Here is a 15,419-nt window from a genome sequence, read left to right on the forward strand (position 1 = left end):
CAAGATTTTCTTCACATTCTTGAACAGCTTGATTTTATTATTGTCTTCTGATAGGACTTTGCATCTTCAGGCAAGGACTTGATAATACAAGGAAAAGCATTTCCAAAGGCTAGACCAGTTAAAATTCAGAAAAATATAGAAGACCTTCAGTATCAACAACCAGTATCTCTCCTTTCTACATGGACTACAAAGATCAAGTGAGCTTAAGATTTCTTTATGTAATGTTATTAATTAATAATATGATTTTACATTTACATTAGCTTTAGGTTGATAAAAATCACTTGTACACGTCATTTGAACAAAAATGTATAGCTGATTATAGATGTTTTATAAAAGAACAAGAGTTTGACTAAGGCAAGCTAATGTACAAATAATAGCTCTGGCAGAAATTTTGACTGACATACAACATAGTTGCTTGGAAATAAGTTCTTTTTCAATATAAGGAATGCATCTTACTAAGCATGATTTGATTTGCCTGATCTTGAACTTTTCATTTAATTTTATTCTCCACTTTTTTGGCACATAATATTTTATTGTGGAGTATCTTGAATTATTTTATGGGTGTGGAAAAAGGCCTTCATAATTAGCTTTTGTAGTGCTTCAAGGTCTGAAAGTTTTCTTGGAAATAGAAGAGAGGACTTTTATAGCAGGACTAGAGTTCGTAAATGGGTATGACTTTCAGTTAAGTAACAGAGGGTGGACTCAGAGAAAAAGAATGCCAAAGTTTATGAAACAGTCAAATGGCATTTAGGTGACCTTGTGCATGCCATTGCTTATCTGCATTGCTTTAAATGCATTTGGTTGGCAAGATTATATATTAAAACAAATAGTGACAGCAGACAATGAGTATTTTACTTCAATAAAAAGTCACTGTCAAATTATCAACAGTGCAGAAAAAGCATGAATTTGTAGAAAATAAGACCTATTGAGTGAGGTTAATGTAGGCCACACACATAGTATTGTTTTTCTTGTCTCTTCTTTCAAAGGATGATAAATAGACTGCTTAAGGAGAGTATGTGTTGTAAAAACACACACCTTTGCCTATAAAGTGCTTTAAATATTTTAGTTTTTGCTGCGAGTATTTCTATTCTGTTTGCTAAATTAATCTGCTTTTGGAGACCATGTTGGACACTGAAACTAGTTAGATAAATGTAAAAATACTAACAAAATGTGCTGGATATTAATGTTTATTCTATTCACTTGTACAAATGTTTTGTAAAATTACAGAGTAGTTCTCAGGTTAAGAAAAAACCTAAACATTGGAATCCAGTAAAAAATGGAATCTGTGTGATGAAAGTAAAGCTGGTTGTATTGTGATCCATACGCTTTGTTTCATAGTTCACCAAGCACTTTTACAGAATAGTTTCTCAATTAAGAAAACCTATCTATTACTTAACTATCTTTTTTCACTACTGGTTCATTGTGATATATCAGGAGGTTTTCAGTCTTGTCATAACAAACCCAAACGTGATTATCCTTATAGAATAAGAAAGCTAGTCATCTTTGTTCCCAAAACATGCCAGATTCTGTTTTATTTTGTTATAACAAAGATTTATATAGAGTTGCAATGAGGCTTATACTGTGTGTATGTATATGTACACAGAGGCAGGGAGGGGGAAGAGAGAGAAGCACACTTTATAAATGAATGCTCATTTTATTCTTTAAAATTGATGAATGTGACCCAAGAAATATTGAAGCATTCATTATATATGGCTAATATACTATATTATATGCATATTACTGTGCTGTTTACGAAGATACATTGTGTTTTGGGGTTGATTGTTAATTTAGTGGAACTGTTAGGGATTTGTGGATATATAAAATATGTATTTCTGGTTGTTGTACAGAAAGATTCTTCTAATGAGTAGTATAATTATGGTTGCTCTCTGATGTATGCTTAACTTGAGTGAGTCTTAAGAAACTTTCTTTTAAGTAAATATATTTAAGATATTTAATTGTTGCAGAGTTACTTTATAGTCAGTATATACTTGCATAACCTGTTAATATGATCTTTATTTTCCTCCCCAGAGATGTGGATTACCCACTTATTCATCTTCTATGTACCACCTCTCCTGGGGTTGTGTTGCCCACTAATCTGCAGCTAGTTTCTAGAGTACATCATACCCTAGACAAAAATGGTCATGATATTTCATTACCACCTATTAATTTTGACTGCCACAATTCTGAAGACCTATTCCCAGTAACTGCTGCATTTGAGAAACACATGTTCAGAGAAAGGTAAGCATCTAGTACATTGTGAAATGCTTATATTTATCAGAATACTATAATACACCTATATAATTAGTATTTTTTCCCCCTGAATCTTGTATCCTGATAGTTCTGATTTTCTTCATCCGTATAAAGGGTGAATGAAATCAGAATTGACCAAACTATCATTAATTCAACACTTGTATAATGAAACAATTTGCATAGTATCTTTTTTATTTTAATATTTAATCTTATTTAATATGCCTATTGATGCAAATTGCTGATCTATAGCATCTGGCTTTCAGGAGTGCTACTTTATTCTCAAGCATAAAGAGTACCGATGCAAGAAACCTTTCTGAATGGTGGCACGGATGCTTTCTCATGGACAATTTAGATGCCAGGAAGAAACCTTTCTTCCTGGCATCTAAATTAGTATACGTTCAGTGTGAAGTCAACATTTTTGTTAATTCTCCAGAAATTTTGAATTATTTTAAATCAAGGTGGACTCATGGGTATCCACAGGAGATGGAAAAATAATATTGCCATTACCTGGATCAACTGGAATCCCAGATTTGCAAGTTTCATAAAAAGAGTTTGTAACTTAAAGAGTTTTTAAAATATGGAAAAAGAAATACAGTAATTTTTTTCTCTGATTTTGTCACAATCTTTTGCCTGCCTTTCATTTTTTGGAGCAAATAAATGAACAGTCTTAGTAATGTATGATACAGAAGAAATGAGTATTGTCTTACATAAATAATTCAGCAATTCAGACTTTTGTTATAGCTCTGACTGGGATAGTTTTTTTGGTAGTTTCTATGCAAACAGTGTCATGAATTTGGAGTTGGAGTTTTTAATACTTTTACACATCTTTATTTATATACAATACGGGCAGTAATCCAATTGTTATGAATACAGCTGGAGTCTACCATTTTGCAAACAGTAGGATGGTGACTAAAACTAATTTATGGTAGTCTTAGTAATGTCATATTCTCCTGCTTTTATTAAGGGAATCAGAGTATATTTTGGAATTGAAATACTGGGTGGATTTGTAGTATGTTTGTAAAGTGTTAAACAAGACCACTTTCTTCTTTTGCTTGCAGCAGACTAAAAATGTTCACTACAACTACAATGTTGGGGAAAATGTGAGAAAATATGCATTGAGTCATGATTCAAACCTCTGAGTTTTGGATATCCATCTTGATATCCGATGCATGTAGTTAGATCACAGGTTTCAGGTTACAGTGCATATCACTTTCCTTTTCTTTCTCCCTGCCCTGTCCCCCAAATACTTCAGTATTCCTGAGAAATTCCTGAGAATCTAATATGTTACTTACAGAGCAGAGTCTAGGGTGGTGGCAAGATAGATCAGGTGGCATTATACAACTCAAGTAAGTTGGAAAGAATATATTTATCATGTTTATATCTTTTTATTCTCCAAAAGTACTAGTGAATTTTGATCTGCTCTTTGACCAAGAACACCTTTCTCATCAGGTTTAAACATTAATTTATTTTCCTTATAAAATCCATGATATCAACCACTCTTAGAAGATTTGAATGGCTTCCTTTATTTCAGCTTTTTAGAAATGTATACATAGGCAGAAAGAAATAATTGGGAATCCCAAGTTTAATCTATGAAAAGAAAGGACAGATTTTAAAATTGCTTTTCAAGGTGAGGCTCTTCTATTATGGTAGATTGCTTCCCACATTCTTCATTACCACAACCACACAAATTGGTAGTGTAGCCAGGCAAATATTTGCCATAGGCAATATTAGATGTTTTTCCATTGATATTTAAATGTGTCATGAGTGAAGATTTTCAAATAGATACTTGAAAGGTTTACATAGAATTAAATCAAATTAAATCAAAATAAAATCCAAATGAATCTTAAAAAATAAAGACATTGACTGAAAGTAACAGAATGAAATTTAACACAGAGGAGTGCAAAGTACAGTAGTACAAAGATTGTAAGAAGCAAAAAAATAAGTTAAATACAACATAGAGAGATATCTGGCTGGATATTTGTGAAAAAGAGTACTTGATTACAAATTGAATATGAGTCAGCACTGAATTGACTCATTTTTTATAGATTATCTACGTAAAAAAGACAGATCCAACTTTATACTGCATCATCAGAAATCTAGTTTTCAAATCATTGGTAACAGTTTTAGGACATTCCTCTAAATCCAGTAGTGAGTTGATGTCTTGCTAGCTTTTGCTGGCTAGCAGGACAGATTTTGTGAACCTCTTGATGCTGGATTGAAGCAGGCATAATCACCCCAGAACAAAGGAGAGATCATTGAGGTCATTCATGTGATTCCAAACAGTGACTCCTCATGATTAGACTGTAGAAACGTCTCTTTCTATGGTCAGCTTCTGAGTAGGGTGGCTGCGAGTAGGTATGCATCAAGCCCACACTTACAAAGCAGACTTTACAGACTGCTTGACCAAGGCTTATATCTTAATTACTTTATATTTTTCTCATATTGGAGAGATTAAGACTCTTCAAACTGGTCAGGTTTTCTTGCATTCATTGGGTGAATTTCTGCCTCCATAAAAGATGATGGTATAAATTGGATTTCAAACGTTTTAAAAATATATTATTTTTTGACTATGCAGTGAAAGGGTGCTTAATATGTGGATTTTAGAAAGTTAATAACAAATTAAGGAGGAAGAGGGATTTGGAATTATAGTTTTGAATTATTTGGAAGATATTTTCTCATGGGGAAATGTAAATTGCATGCATATTTTTTTGAATGATAAGGAGATTCTGAAGACCAAATAGTAGAGCCAGAATCTCAAAGGTGCTTTTCAAAAGGCAACTGGATTTTCTTTCTTTTTTTCCTTGAAAACATTTCACTCTCATCCAAGAAGGTTCTGTCTGAATGGTGGGGAATAGGAAGGTAGAGCCAGAAGATAAAGAAAATGGAGCAGAAATCCCTAATGCAAACTTTTCAACACCTTTCAGCTATGTTTCGGGACAGAATGGATGAAATGCTTGATAAAATTGGTAGAACATGTTGTATTGTGGTTGAAAAAGAAGAATGGGCTGCAATGGATGCCTATAAAATCAGTTTTTCTCAAGGCGGTCGAGCGGCGGTCTGTAATGGCCGCCACAAAGAAGCCGGCAGCTGGGTAAGACTGAGCAGGAGGAAGAGGGGAGAAAGTTTCTAAGAGAAAGTTTTTTGGCTGACCCAGGACTTTAAGAGACGCCTAATCCTGAAAACTATGACTTCTTGAACGATACTTTGTTTCCAGAGGAGAATTTTAAGCGGCAAAACTGAGGTGCTGAAAGGGAAAGTTTACTCTCTTTCCCTATGGAATCAACAAATGGCCATTGAGAAACCTGTCTTTTTTTTTATAAAAGGTAAAAACTTGGCTTCTTGTTATAAGTGGGAAGGGAGAGGACAAAAAAATATTAAGATCTTGCTGGAGGAGATGCCTTGAAGATTTTGAGACTGGAAATTAATTGCAACAAGGCTCTAAAATACATATTGGGCTTTTTTTCTTTTCCTTTTTATTGATACCACCCCAGGAAGAGAAAGTGAGAACTTTGTGCTTTGTTTGGACTGATGTCTCTGGGACTTTGGGGAATTGTTCTAACTTTTGAAACATTTTGGTTGCTTTAAGAAGAAGAACAAAGAAAAGATTTACAATGGCTTTATCTATTGATGAACTTAAGGAATATGGAAAAATAAAGAAAGAAAGTAAGGACGCTGTGAAGGAAGCCTTCCTTTTTTTAGAAATGGCGCTTGCTATTTATCAGCAAACACAACAACAGATGGAGGAAATAGAAGAAGAACAACAAGAAGAAGACGCCATCTTCAATGAATCTAAAAATTTAATTAAGAGAGAAAGGAGAAAGAGAGGAAGGAAAATGAAGGACTTAAGACTTAAAAAAACACTCAAGAAAGAGAAAAATAAGATGCAAAATCAATACAATGTTACTAAGCAAAAGAAAAAAGGAATACAACAGAGAGGGGAAGCTAAAAAGGCAGAGGTTATTAGAGGGGGAGGTAAAAAGGCCAGGTGGGATAAGAAAGGAAGGGAAAAGGGGGGAAAAAGCCACAAAGGTATGAAACAAGATGGGAAAAAAGGATTTTTTTTCAGGGATAAAGGGTGATGTATAATTTCTTTAAAAAAGAAGATTCTGCAAGGTACATAAGATGGTATTGTACTATTTGTATTAGAAATAAAAAATTAGAATGTTATAAGAATTAATAAAATATTAAAATATTGAAATGTTTAGTAATGATAGACTTTAAAATTTAACAAAATATTAAAAGGAATGTTTAAAATATTAAGTTTAATTAAAGAGTTTAATTGACTATTGTGTTGATTTTACTATAAACTTATTATTCTAGCATTTGTTTTTTGAAATAGATAATTGGAATGTTATAAGATTTAACATTTAGATTTATTATCTAATTATATTAATTATTTTGGACTTAATTTTTTTTCCTCTTTTTAAAAGTTAGTAGGTAGAATGTACTAAGCAGAATCAGATTGGGTACTAGGCATTATTTTAAATATTAATTTAGGGGGAGGATAGAAAGGCATCATACTCTGATCAGTGATTTCAGGAGAAATCCTTTTTTTTTTTTTATTGTAGGGAATGAGATAAATGGATAATTTGGAAAGAATGGACAAAAAATACAAATACAATGATTTAAATTAAAATGAATTAAATAAAATAGAATTAAGAAGAATGAAAAGCGGGGAGAAGTTATATAGAAGATATAGAATGGTAAATAAGATAGGTAATGGTATATAAGATGAGCACGAATTTAATTGAGTCCATACAAAGAGAGGTAATCTGGGGCCAAACTACTTTCTTAAAAGAAGTTTTATATTTTTGTGTTTTGTGTGTTCATGTTTGTTTGAGAATTAATAAAACCTCAGAGGAATGTTCGATGAGAATAATGGTAATCAAGTCAGAGAGAAATGTAGATGATGATTATAAATTGGATAAATATAGAAAATAACAATAATAATAATGAAATTGAATACGAAAAGAGAAATAATGAGAAATTTGCTAAGAGATATTTATATGTCCATATGGAAATGGTGTAAAACAGAATTATGTTGTATAAAATAATATTTTACTTGACTTGTAAAATTAATAATGGAAAGAGGTTTTATGTATTCAGTGGTTAATGATGGTTTGTTTGTCTTTAAAATTAATAAAATTTGTTCCAAATAAAAATAAAAATCAGTTTTAAGGCAACTTAAATGTTAATACAAATGGATTTGATAGATGACTCTTTTTTTAAGGGAGATGAACAAATATTAAACAAGGAAATTGATTTGTCGGCTGGGGAATTCTAGGAGCTGAAGTCCATACAGACGGCCAAGGTTGAAAAACACTGAATAGGCCTTTGCATCTTCTTTCCTGGGGAAATGCTAATTGCAGTTATTAGTAAACAATAATATTAGGGATGGAATAGATAGAATAGAATTCTTTATTGGCCAAGTGTGATTGGACACACAAGGAATTTGTCTTGGTGCAAATGCTTTCAGTATACATAAAAGAAAAGATATATTTGTCAAGAGTCAAGAATTATAAGATGCAACACTTAATAATAGTCATAGGGTACAATAAGCAATCAAATCATACTAGGAAACAGTCAATATAAATCATAAGGATACAAGCGACAAAGTTACAGTCATACAGTCACAGAGAGCGGATGGGTGATGAGTGATGAGAAGATTTATAGTAATAGTAGGGCAGACTTTGTAAATAGTTGGACAGTGTTGAGGGAATTATTTGTTTAGCAGAGCGATGGCGTTCGGGAAATAACTGTTCTTTTGTCTATTTGTTCTGGTGATAAATGATGATTAGGGTTACAGAAGTGACATGCTCTGAATTGAATTGAGTATAACCATCTCGTGTAAGAATTCTATTTTGCCCTACTATTATTATTGTTTTAGTTACAGAACTAGGGAATTTTATCATCCTTTCTTTGGTAACAGAGCTAATGAATTACCAGTAGAGGTCACTGTTGTAATGTCCAAATGAGGTGAGACTAATATATGCATGCCAAGGAAGTCATCAAGTTAAATGTTATATAAGGCAGAGGAAAGGAATCAGAAATAATGAGCAAAAGAAATTCAATATAAGCTAAATAAAAAAACAAATCTAACAATTTATTTTATATAATATTGCATCATACATTACTATTCTTGCAAAACACCCTGCTTTTTACTATGTCTGTACAGGTAATCCTCAATTTACAACAGTTCATTTAGTGACCCTTTAAAGTTACAATGGCACTGAAAAAAATGACCTATGACCGATTTTCATGTTGCAGCATTCCCAAGTTCACTAGATCAAAATTCAGAAGTTTGGCAAACTGGTTAATATTTATGACAGTTGCAGTGTCCCGGATCATGTGATCAGCTTTTGTGTCCTTTTGACAAACAAAGTCAGTGGGGAAGCCAGATTCACTTAACTGTGAAAAGAAAGGTCATAAAATGGGGCAAAATTTATGTAAGAAATGTGTTACCTAGCAACAAAAATTTTGGGCTCAGTTATGGTAGCAAGAGGACTATCTGTACATACAATACATTTCTTCATAAACATGTCTTCATATGTGTTCACACATTGCTTTTCAGTTTGAGGGAATATCAATTCCATCCAACTATGACTTTTGCAGGTTTCCCTTTTCCTCAATCCAGTCACTCTTGCTTCACTCATTGATTTTGCATTCTGTCTTCATATGACTCACATGTCATATATAACAAAGTTGGTCTGATATATTACTGTATTTTTGCACTATAAGACACTCCAGAATTTAAGACGCATCTAGCTTTTGGGGAGGAACACAAGAAAAAAAATCTGCCTCTTGCCTTCCAGCATCCATCAATATTTGTCTGGCTAGCGTCCTTGCAGCAAACAGCAAACGGCCTGGTCAGCTTCAGCTTGTTATCGCAGCCTGATTTAGCACAATCAGCTGATTGGCATTGGATCAGCCTCCCGGAATATAGCTGATCAGCTGTTCCAGGCTATGGGGATTGCCGCCGGCTATTGCCATCGCCAGCTATTGCCACCACTGCCTATCACCACCTCCGTGCATCCCGTTTTTGGTCTCTGTGCACCTCATTTTTGGCCCTCGCATGTCCCGTTTTCAGCCCGTTCCAGGCAGTGGGGATCGCTGCTGTTCGCCACTGTCAATTGCTGACCGCCAGTGGCAGTTGCTGCCAATCGCCACCACTGCCTATCGCTGCCGCCACCAAATGGTAGTAGTGATTGGTGGTGGCAGCAGCGGCAGCAATCCCCGCTGCCCGGAACGGCCAAAAATGGGATGTGCGGAGGCCAAAAATGGGGCACGTGAAGACCGAAAATGGCTGAAGGGTGTGGGCTGATGGGTGGATGGGGCTTCAGCAACATGAACTCTATAAGATGCACAGACATTTCCATACATTTTTTTGAGGGGGAAAAGTGCATCTTATAGTGCAAAAATATGGTAATTTTTAGGTCTCTGCTCCTTGTTGCATTATAGAATCTGTCTAACATTTGCTGCAAATCTTTAGGGACATAGTTGTACAACATTCCACAAGTAAAACTTATTCATCTTATCAGACACTTTCTCTAAATGAAAAGTTACCATTTCATTTGGTTGGACTAGAAGACTTCAAGGTCCCTTCTAAGTTCCAACTTTATTATTCTATGTTCATAGGGACATACCAAAAGTAAAAATGTTGTCTGCAGATCCCCTGTCAGCATAATGCTGATTTTTCATGTCTCAGATACTACTTTTCATGACATGACTTCACCCAGTGGTTCCATGTAGATGTTAAATAATATAGATGAGAGTGTAAGTCCACAACTGGTTCCTGTGGTATTACCCCTCCCCATTGTCAAAACTGACTGGAACCAACCCTAGAGAAAGAACCTCTGTAACACGATGTCCCTCACACTGAAGTCCCACAGCCAGTCCAAGATACTGTGATTGACAGTATCAAAAACTGCTGAGAGATGTGGAGCTGGAGGATAGACACACCATCCTACTCTAGCTCCAGCAAAGGTCATTGACAAGCCCAATAAATCCTGTCTTCATATTGTACCCTGGCTGAAATGAGTCCAGATAATCTGCTTCCTCCAGGATCCTCTGTAATTGCTATTCAACCACCACCTCAATGTTCTTAATGTAGACTGAGCAACAGTTGTTCAGGATTGCTGGATCCAGTGGCAGCTTCTTGAGGAGGAGGTGTACCATCATCTCATTCAAGGCTGATGGAACACTGATCTCCATGATGCCATCTTGAATAGACATTTTTTCTTGCATTCAGTTAGATGATTTCTTCAACTTCGTCCAACCGCGCTCGAGCTTTCTCTTCTGTTTTAAGCAGGTTTTAAAGATACCTTGTCCAATTCTGCATACTGGTTTCTAATGTAAGGGAAATGCCATTGTTATTTAGAATTTGATCACTTTACCTCTTCACTTTCTTAGTTAAAGGAAATCTGAGTAATTTATTTAAGCATTAGAGAACATGGCAGGTATCTTATAACTTAGCTTTACACTGAGAAAAAAATGACTCACAGAAATTCTGTTTGCACATACAGGCTGAGACATTTTATGAAGCAGCCACACAAGCCTAGAAAAAAATATGAGTGCTGTGGTGATTTGGATCAATTTCTGTGCATTGCAAAGCCCATCTTTTCATGGCTTGAATGTAAGAAATGAATTTGGAGAAACCGGATAAAAGAAAGGGATGCAATTTACTCCTACAGTATCAAATAATATTGTAACAACAGCAGGATTGAAAATGATGACAACTGGAATCAAGATAGGCTAAAACATTTAACAATTTGAGATATGCAGAAGAAACAAAGACTTAGAAGATGTATTTTATGAAAACAAAAATGGAAAAAATAAAATCTGAGTTAATGTTAAATACCTTAATGAAAGGCAATGTTGGCTAGTATACTTAGTGATCTCAATGGTGAAAAAATGAAGGTGTTACATTGTTTTATTTTCTTGAGTGGAGGAGCACAAGGACAAATTTAGACAAGCTGAAGAAAATAAGGATATTTCTTTCTAGTGGTAATAGGTGGACAAAGAATGTGAGAAAAAAACCCTTTGAATTAAGAAAAACACAGACTGTAAAAAGAATTAATCATTATTGAGTCAAACAAAAACTGTTCCCTTGAAGTGATGATCAACATGCAGAAACTCACATGCTTTGGGCATGTGACATAAGCAGATGATGGACTGGAAATAACTATTACATTTGGTGTAGTTGAGGAGAAGTAGAAGAGAAAGGCAAAGGACAAGATGAATGGCAAATACAAAGAGATGGAAGAAATATGCACTATTGCATATGTTGATGGAAGTAATATGCACTATTGTCAGATAAAGATTGAGGCTCCATTTATCCCTGCTGTTACCATGAACTGAACTTAAATTTATAACACCTAATAACAAATTGCACATATTTTAGAGCAAAGTGCTGATCTCTATGTTCCAGATGGATAGCTAGAGCTGTGAAATGAATCTGTTTTAACAGTTTGCCTTTAGCATTGTAAATATCTTTTGGTGTGCAGTTTACAAATGAGGGAATTCCTGGTCTCTAGGTTGCCAGCTGACCATATATACATATGGAAGGAAATTGGGAAGGAAGACAAGAAAAATCAGCACAGACTTGGTAATAGTTGCTGAGGTAATTGTTAAATATGCATGGCGCTTTATTTACATGTGTTTACGTTATATGCAAAGACTCCACTCATTGGTCCAGCTGCTGGCAGGAAGATTGAGTCCCCATCAGTGGCAGAAGTGTTGGACAGCTTGCTTTTAGATTCCGGCTTTAAAATAAAGAGTTTCTTCACACTCCTGAGTCCTGCTTCTTCCTTCCATACCGAGAAGAGGGCACAGTGAAGTCCATCCTGCTCCGGAAGCAGCAACAGCAAAGAAGAAGATGTCCACTGGGTAAGATTCAGCAAACCTGGGACAGCCAAGGGAGCCAAGCCTCGTGGAGGCTGCGGAGGGAATAATCCCCGGTCTACCTGCCATTTCAAGGAGACCATCTGTAGGTGGTGCAAGAGGAAAGGCCACATCATGGAAGACTGCAGAGCCAGCCAATCAATGGACAAACAGAGCTGCAGGGCATACTCCCCAACCAGGCAATACAAGGGTCGGAAGGCATCTAGTGCAAAATTCAAAAAACAAGATGGCACCCGGGAGGAAGAGACCTACCATACCATTGTGGGCTACGCACACGCCGAGTGGGACACACAGACACTTTTGAATCCAACAAGATCCTCACCCAGGTGAAGATTGATGGGACCCTGTGCCCAATGGAAGTTGACTCCGGGTCTTATATATCCATGATTTCTTGGGCGGCCCTACAGAAGATCAACCCCCGCATCAGCCAGAGCCAGCTGCAGCCACAACGAATCATACTGAAGGACTACCAAGGCTGCAAAATACCGGTGCTGGGGAAGAAAACATGCCATGTGGAATACGGAGACTTCTGGGGAGCCCTGCCACTGACCAACATGGACCGAGATCTCCCCAGCCTCCTAGGGAGAGAATGGTTTGCACTGCTGCAGATCAGCCTCACTGGCATCCACACACACGATGGCCAGATCAAACAGCGGAAGCTTTCGAGAGGGAATTCCAGGACGTCTTCAGCAGTGAACTGGGCAAGTACAAGGGGACCCCTATCAGTTTTAACCTTGACCCTAACATAGCCCCTGTCCGACTGAAGTCCTGGAGAGTCCCTTTTGCTCTGTGGCCCAAGGTTGAAGAGCAACTAGACAAGCTAGTAGCTTAAGGGGTCCTCGAACCGGTAGACCACATAAGGTGGGAGACCCCTATAGTGACCCCTGTGAAGCCCAATAGGTCAGTCAAAATCTGTGCTGACTACAAGAGTACCCTGAACCTCGCACTGCAACAGAGCGCATATCCAGTGCCAGTGGCTCAGCACCTATTACATTCCTTGGGCCGGGGCAAGATCCTTGCTAAATTGGACTTAGCCCAGGCATATCAACAACTGCCTGTGGATGCAGCCACCGCCGAAGCCCAGACGATCGTGACCCACAGGGGTGCCTTCAAATGCAAGCGGCTGCAATTTGGAGTTAGCATAGCCCCTGGTCTATTCCAAAGCATCATGGAAAGGCTGTTACAAAATCTGCCGGGAGTTGTCCCCTATTTTGATGATGTAATAATCTCAGGTGGAGACAAACCCCAGCTAATGAAGAGGGTCCGAGCAGTACTAGAACGATTTCAAGAAGTGGGGCTAAAGGACAAATGCTACATTGCCATACCGAGCATAGAATTTTTGGGTTTCTTAATCGATGGGTCAGGCATCCAACCCACGGACAGCAAGATGAAGGAGATTAAGGAAGCCCTCACCCCACAGAGTGAAGCTGAACTTCAAGCCTTCTTGGGTTTACTAAATTTTTATAACATATTTTTGCCATAGAAGGTGACCATAGCAGAACCACTCCATAGACTGCTGGATAAAAATACAACCTGGAAGTGCCCCCCTCAAGACACCGCATTCACTAAAATAAACGACATTTTAACATCTGACATTGTACTGATGTAATATAGCGCGACCCTACCTCTATGGCTAACCTGCGATGCGTCACCCTATGGCATTGGGGCAGTACTGAGGCACAGGTTACTGAATGGAAAGGAAGCCCCCATAGCCTACTATTCTAAGACTTTGTCGAAAGCCGAAAGGAACTACGGCCAAATAGACAAAGAAGCCCTCGCCACCATAGCCAGAGTGAAACGTTTTCATGAATACCTCTATGGCAGACACTTCAAGTTGATCACTGACCACAAGCCGCTGCTTGGCATTCTCTCAGGAAACAAACCCACACCCAACATCTTATCGCCGAGAATGCTAAGATGGACAGTTTTCCTGGCAGCCTATAACTACAGCCTACTACACAGACCAGGGAAGAACATCCCACACACCGACGCACTCAGCAGATGCCCCCTGCCAGACCTAGTGGAAGACCCAGCCCTAGTGACTTCCATATTCCTTGCAGAAAGTCTCGAGCCAGGCTTACTGGTGGCAGTGGACATCGCAAGACTCACGGCTAAGGACAAAACGTTGGTGTGAATTTTGACCTGGTTATGGAGCGGCTGGCTAAACAAGACGGAAGGGGAGGAATTCACGCTATTTAGAAACAGATAAGTCTTGAGCCAGGCTTACTGATGGCAGCGGATATCGCGAGACTCACTGCTAAGGACAAAACGTTGGTGCGAGTTTTGAACTGGAGGGGCTGGCCAAACAAGATGGAAGGGGATGAATTCACGCCATTTAGAAACAGATAACTAGAGCTGTCAGCATTAAGGGGGTGTTTGTAATGGGGGGACAGGGTGACTGTACCTCAGTTGTTAAGGAAGAGGGTTTTGGGATTACTACATGAAGGGCACCCCAGGATAGTAAAAATAAAGGCCCTAGCAAGGAGCTACATCTGGTGGCTGGGGATAGACAGAGACATTGAGACTTGGGTTGCCACATGCCCACCTTGTCAGGAGTCCCGACCTGCCCCTCCCTCATCACCCCCCCTCAAGTTGGAAAAGTCCTCAGCACTATGGGCTCGCATACACATAGACTTTGCAGGACCCTACCAGGGGCAAACATTTCTAATCGTGGTTGATGCCTACTCTAAGTGGTTGCAGGTGGTCATCATGAAATCCACAACAAGTGAGGCAAGGATCAGAGCATTACGGAAATTATTCTCCACCCAAGGGCTACCCGATGTGCTGGTTTCGGACAATGGCCCGCAATTCACAGCACAGTAATTTGAAAGCTCCCTCGCCCAACTGGGGATCTGACATGTCCTATCGGTGCCAGCACACCTGGCCACGAACGGGCAAGCAGAGAGGATGGTGCAAACGACCAAAGAAATACTAAAAAAATTAGGCCCTTGGCGATTGGCAAGAAAGAGTTGACAAATTGCTGCTAATCCAACACATAACACCAAGTGCAGCAACAAACAGAAGCCCAGCAGAAATGCTCATGAACAAAAAATTAAGGTTCACCCTGGACAGGGTCCATCCAAACTACACAAGCGACACCCCTTTACACTCCACGGGAAAGTGCAGGACATTCACACCAGGAGACCCAGTGTATGCACACAACTACATGGGAGGGGCAACCTGGGTCCCGGTGAAAATAATTGAAAGTACCAGACCCAGATCATACAGACTGGAGGTAGAAGGGGGAAAAATATGAAACAGGAACATAG

The 15,419-nt window shown here is 38.0% G+C and overlaps 1 protein-coding gene across 1 annotated transcript in view; it reads left to right on the forward strand.

Annotated features, from left to right (window-relative positions):
* TTC6 (tetratricopeptide repeat domain 6) overlaps nt 1-15,419 on the forward strand; it is an 89,854-nt gene that overhangs the window by 17,263 nt on the left and 57,172 nt on the right. The window contains exons 6-7 of the mRNA XM_087951849.1: nt 55-197; nt 2,029-2,238. Coding sequence (XP_087807975.1) covers nt 55-197; nt 2,029-2,238 — 353 coding nt within the window. The remainder of the gene's footprint in view (nt 1-54; nt 198-2,028; nt 2,239-15,419) is intronic.

The sequence above is a fragment of the Notechis scutatus genome, chromosome 1, assembly GCF_049901735.1.
Source record: "Notechis scutatus isolate UNSWTSFEM ecotype Mainland chromosome 1, rNotScu1.2, whole genome shotgun sequence".
NCBI lineage: Eukaryota > Metazoa > Chordata > Lepidosauria > Squamata > Elapidae > Notechis > Notechis scutatus.